This window comes from Chiloscyllium plagiosum, chromosome 15 (genome assembly GCF_004010195.1).
Source record: "Chiloscyllium plagiosum isolate BGI_BamShark_2017 chromosome 15, ASM401019v2, whole genome shotgun sequence".
Classification (NCBI taxonomy): Eukaryota; Metazoa; Chordata; class Chondrichthyes; order Orectolobiformes; family Hemiscylliidae; genus Chiloscyllium; species Chiloscyllium plagiosum.
In genome coordinates, this window is record NC_057724.1 from 66384680 (window position 1) to 66389754 (window position 5075).

Here is a 5075-nt window from a genome sequence, read left to right on the forward strand (position 1 = left end):
TGAGTCTCTGGGGCAACAGTGCTAACCACTGTGCCACCAACACTTTAACAATATAATAAATAAACAATGAACTACCGATGCTGGAAATTTGAACTAAAACAGAAATTCTTGGAGAAACTCAGCAGGTCTGACAACATCAGTGGAGAAAAAGCAGAGTTAATGTTTCCAGTCTTAGATTCCCTACAGTATGGAAGCAGGCCATCTGGCTCATCAAATTTATACTGAACCTCCAAAGAGCATCCCACCCACTCCCTACATTTCCCATGGCTAATCCACCCAGTCTACACATCCTTGGACTGCAGGAGGAAGTCTACACATCCTTGGACTGCAGGAGGAAATCCACACAGACTTGGGAAGAATGCATAAACCGCACACATAAGTCACTCAAGGGTGGGATTGAACCTGGGTCCCTGGTGCTGTGAGGTAGCAACACTAGCCACTGTGCTGCCCCATATCCAGCACCCCTTTGTTCAGAACATCAATGGCCATTTTGATCATGAGAATTTCAAACCTCCACCGATCAATATATTTTTGGGCTCAAAGTGTTTCCTAATTTTTGAAATTGTACAAAATTGTTGAGTGGAGCAGCCACATTGCTCCTGGAGTTTGAACAATCATTAGCCATTTGCTTGCCTTGCTTTTGAACAAGATATGTATCATTGTAAAGAATAATGAACTGGATGGTGTGTAGTGAGTTGGAAACCTAATCCTGGAGTTTAATTTTTGTTGTTTAGTGGAGAGGTTTGCTTTGCACTCTGGCTGATGGGTTCTGATGGATGGGCCAGGCCAGGGTTGGGAGGTTGCTTGGTTGGTTGATTGACTGCAGGGGTTGGCAGTTAGGCGGGTCCCTGGATGAGCGTCTCCTGGGAGAGAGGAGAGACAGAGAGGGTTTGGAGGCTGCTCTCACTGGGCACTACAGAGCCATGAATCTCCGCGGGCTCTTCCAGGACTTCAATCCCAGGTAATAATAATAAAAAAAATTCGGTTCCCGGTTGGAGCAGGAGGGGGTCTGAAGAAGGGAAGGCGAGAGGCCGGTGTCTGGGGCAGGGGGAAAGGAAAGGAAGGCCTAATGTGCAGCACAGAAGCCTCGGGCTTGGGTTACTGCAGCAGCCGGGCCTGAGCTGCCAGCCTGTGATCTCTCCCCTCCCTCGCTGCACCAGTAATTCAAGTTAAAAGAATCACTGACTGAAAATACAAAACCGAAAGTAAAAGTGCCTTGAAAGTGCTGATAATTCGCCTTTGGTGTCCAGATATGTTAAGCCTGGGTTTCCACTGCTGATTCTGCATCAGGAACTAGATGCATAGCAAGAGTACTATAACACCCTGTTAAATTAGAGCAATTTTATTTGAAAACTGCATTGATCTCATTTATGAAGAGGTAATTGCAAATGCTATTGCACAGTACTTGCTGAGTGGTATACAATGCAAAGATACTTTGGGGCAGATTGGTCATGATTTTATGGCAGGGAAGGATTAAGGGGCAGAATGGCCTCCTACTCCTCTTTATGTTCTTGTTTATTTAGCATCTTTCATTTTTATGGACATCCTGTTGCACGTAACAGCCAATAAAACGTTTGAATTGTTGTCATTTGCATTGTAGGAAATATGGTACCCAATTTGTGCAAAGCAGGATCCCACAAGCAGCAATAGTACAGTGACCTGAGTCTTTTTATCCCTCAAACATTACTAAAAATTACTGGCAGGGACACTGAGGATACCATGCCTGCAATTTGAAATAAGCCATGGAATCTTTTACATTTATATATCAGGACCCTCCTCCAATAGTACAGCAGCCTATATTGTTGCAGTGAAATTCTGGGACTTGAACCCTTTTAGGATGATCCACACTTGAACCTATAAACCATCCAGCCTGTTCATTAGTATACATTGATTAAAAGTTTGATTTTTCCAACAAATTCACATGACAAACGAACCTGACAGTCCCCATGAGTTCTTATTCCCAAATATTGCCAAATTCTTAAAGTGCAACCAACGCATCTACATTTGATACTGAATGGATTATGGTTTCGGGAGCCCCAGTTAAAGCCTGCATGCTGGAGTTCTGAGCTGATTTGCAGGATGAGTTGCTTAATCAATGGGAAAGTAATCAACTTGTCAGGTTCTTTTCACTCCTATAAGATGACAAGATGCAGGAGCAGAAGAGGCCATTCAACCCATTGAGTCATTCAGTAAAATCATGGCTGCTGTGATAATCCTCAACTCTTTTCACGAATAAGCCTTGATTCCCATACTGTTTAAAAATTATCTCAGCCTTGAATATGCTATCAGGAAAATGACACTGATATCAGATGAGGAAAATTCTCTTTTAATCATTCATGGGATGTGGGTGTTATTGGCTGGGCCACTATTTATTATCCATTCTAAATTGCCTTTGAGAAGGTAATGCTGAGTTGCTGCCTTGAACTGCTACAGTCCATGTGGTGTAGCTACACCCACAGTGCTGATAGGGAGGGAGTCCCAGGATTTTGCCCCAGTAACACTAAAGGAATAATGACATGGTTTCAAGTTGGGATGGTGAGTGGTTTGGAGGGAAATTTGCAGGTGGTGACATTCCCATATTTCTGCTGCCCTTACCCTTCGTGGTGATAGAGGTTTTGGGTTTGGAGGGTGTCTAAGGAATCCATGGTGACTTATTAGCTTGTATCTTGCAAATTATGTACAGTGATCATGCAGGATGTAAAGTTGAAGGTGGTGAATGCGGTCCCAATCAAGCAGGTTGGTTTGTGCTGGAATTGTCAAAATATTTGAATATTGTTGGAGCTGTGTTCATCCAGACAAGTGGAGAACTTCCATTGCACTTATAGCTTGCAGCTGGTGGGCAGGTTTTGAAAAGTCAGGAGATGAGATACTCAATGCAGATTTACCAATCTCTGACCTGCTATTGTATTCACAGCATTTATATGGCTATTCCAGTTCTGTTTCTTGGAATACTGTATAATGCTGGTATTGGTGGATTTAGTGATGGTAATGCCATTGAAAATCAAGAGTTGATGGTTAGATTTGCTCTTGTTGGAGATATTCATTGCTTGACATGAATGTTACTTGTCATTTATCAGCTCAAGGAGAAAGTGAGGTCTGCAGATGCTGGAGATCAAAGTTGAAACTTTATTGCTGGAACAGCACAGCAGGTCAGGCAGCATCCAGGGAACAGGAGATTCGACGTTTCGGGCACAGGCCCTTCTTCAGGAATGAGAAACAAAAGATGCTGGCAACAGGTCAGGCCTGCAGGTGGACCAGGCCGTGACGTCATGGCAGCCATGGACAGAAGGGCTGAACTCCTGATCGGGTGTGAGAGTGACTGCCGGTGACATCAAGGCAGAATTTGATCAACTGAGGGATCAAAGAGCCCGAGCAAAACTGGAATCAATGGAACACAGAAAAAGCTCTCCAATTGTTGGGATTAGACCTAGTACAAAGGAGGTCAGTCACCTCCAGCATCATTCCTGAAGAAGGGCCTGTGCCCGAAACGTCGAATCTCCTGTTCCCTGAATGCTGCCTGACCTGCTGTGCTGTTCCAGCAATAAAGTTTCAACATTTATCAGCTCAAACCTGAATGATGTCCATGTTTTGACGTGGACAGCTTTAGTATTTGAAAAGTTGCTAATGGTGCTGGATATTGGGCAATCATGAGCAAAACCCTTTGTAGTAAAGCAGATGGTTGGGCCTAGGTCACTCCCCTGAATGCCTGCAGTGATGTCCAGGGATGGAGGTGACTGACCTCCTTTGTACTAGGTCTAATCCCAACAATTGGAGAGCTTTTTCTGTGTCCCATTGATTCCAGTTTTGCTCGGGCTCTTTGATCCCTCAGTTGATCAAATGCTGCCTTGATGTCACCGGCAGTCACTCTCACACCCGATCAGGAATTCAGCCCTTCTGTCCATGGCTGCCATGACGTCACGGCCTGGTCCACCTGCAGGCCTGACCTGTTGCCAGCATCTTTTGTTTCTAATTTCCAATTTCCAGCATCTGCAGGATGCTTTGAGTTTGTGGAGAGAAGTGTGTACATTGCTATCTCTCCTGCTCCGCAGCATCAGTTCATTGGAATCACACACACAGTAATTCTGGAATGTCACAATGCTGTGCAAGGTCCAATAGCCAAAGAGGGCTTTCTAACGTGTTGTAAAATCTTTTGAAATTGGTAGGAGTTGAGAATTAATAGTTTGCCAGGAGTGTGCTGTATCTTGAGTCTGTTTATTGTGACATGAATTTGCTGCTGAAGTTTTCTTTCAATTAATGTATGCCAGGTAATAGTGACAGACAGTCTGAATGGTTCACAGGTTTAGACGGTTTGGACTCTCTTACAATTGTCTTGGATCTGCAGATAAAGATAATTAGACACTCTATCCAGACCTTCCTCTAAAAGGTTAAGCTTTTAGTCTTTTTGAGAAAAGGTCAAGCTGCTGCACAGGATGTCCTAATATATTTGGGTATTCTATGTTCGCAGTGAGAGAGCAATAGCTACCGGAATGTGGCTTGCAGCTGGTAAAACTATTAGGATGTTGGAGGCTGCCTGTTTCTGTGAATGACTCACTGCTACCAAGAGAACTTATGACCCTGGAGCTCTGTGTGTGTGTTTTTGGTTTGTGTTTGAATGTTTTAATATTGTAACCAAGACTGTCCAATGCTCAAGCACACTTATAAAGCTTGATATAAAGAGAGGAGAAAGTGAGGACGAGCTTATACTCTAAACGTTGACTCTCCTGCTCTTCGGATGCTGCCTGACCGGCTGTGCTTTTCCAGCGCCACACTTTTTGACTCTGATATAAAGAGATGATTGCTTACATGATGGTGGTTGGCAACTGCTAAACTCAGTAGAGGCCTCACCTTCATCCCCCTACGTTCTCGGATTAACGAATTCAACACGCGGCGAGACGTCGAACAATTCTTCCACCGCCTTCGTCTCCGCACCTACTTTTCCAACCAGGACTCCCACCTATCCTCTGACGACCCCTTCTCCCGCCTCCAACACACCCCATCCACCTGGACACCCCGTGCTGGCCTCTTACCCGCCCTCGATCTCTTCATAGCCAACTGCCGCCGTGACATTGACCGCC

General features: G+C 44.7%; 1 protein-coding gene across 2 annotated transcripts in view; it reads left to right on the forward strand.

Moving 5' to 3' along the window:
- The first annotated feature begins 757 nt into the window (after positions 1 to 757).
- tmem185 (transmembrane protein 185) overlaps positions 758 to 5075 on the forward strand; it is a 21288-nt gene continuing 16970 nt past the window's right edge. The window contains exon 1 of one of the 2 annotated variants that reach the window (XM_043705102.1): positions 758 to 961. In XM_043705102.1, coding sequence (XP_043561037.1) covers positions 777 to 961 — 185 coding nt within the window. In that variant the 5' untranslated portion in view covers positions 758 to 776. The remainder of the gene's footprint in view (positions 962 to 5075) is intronic. The other variant, XM_043705101.1, reaches the window with a different exon arrangement.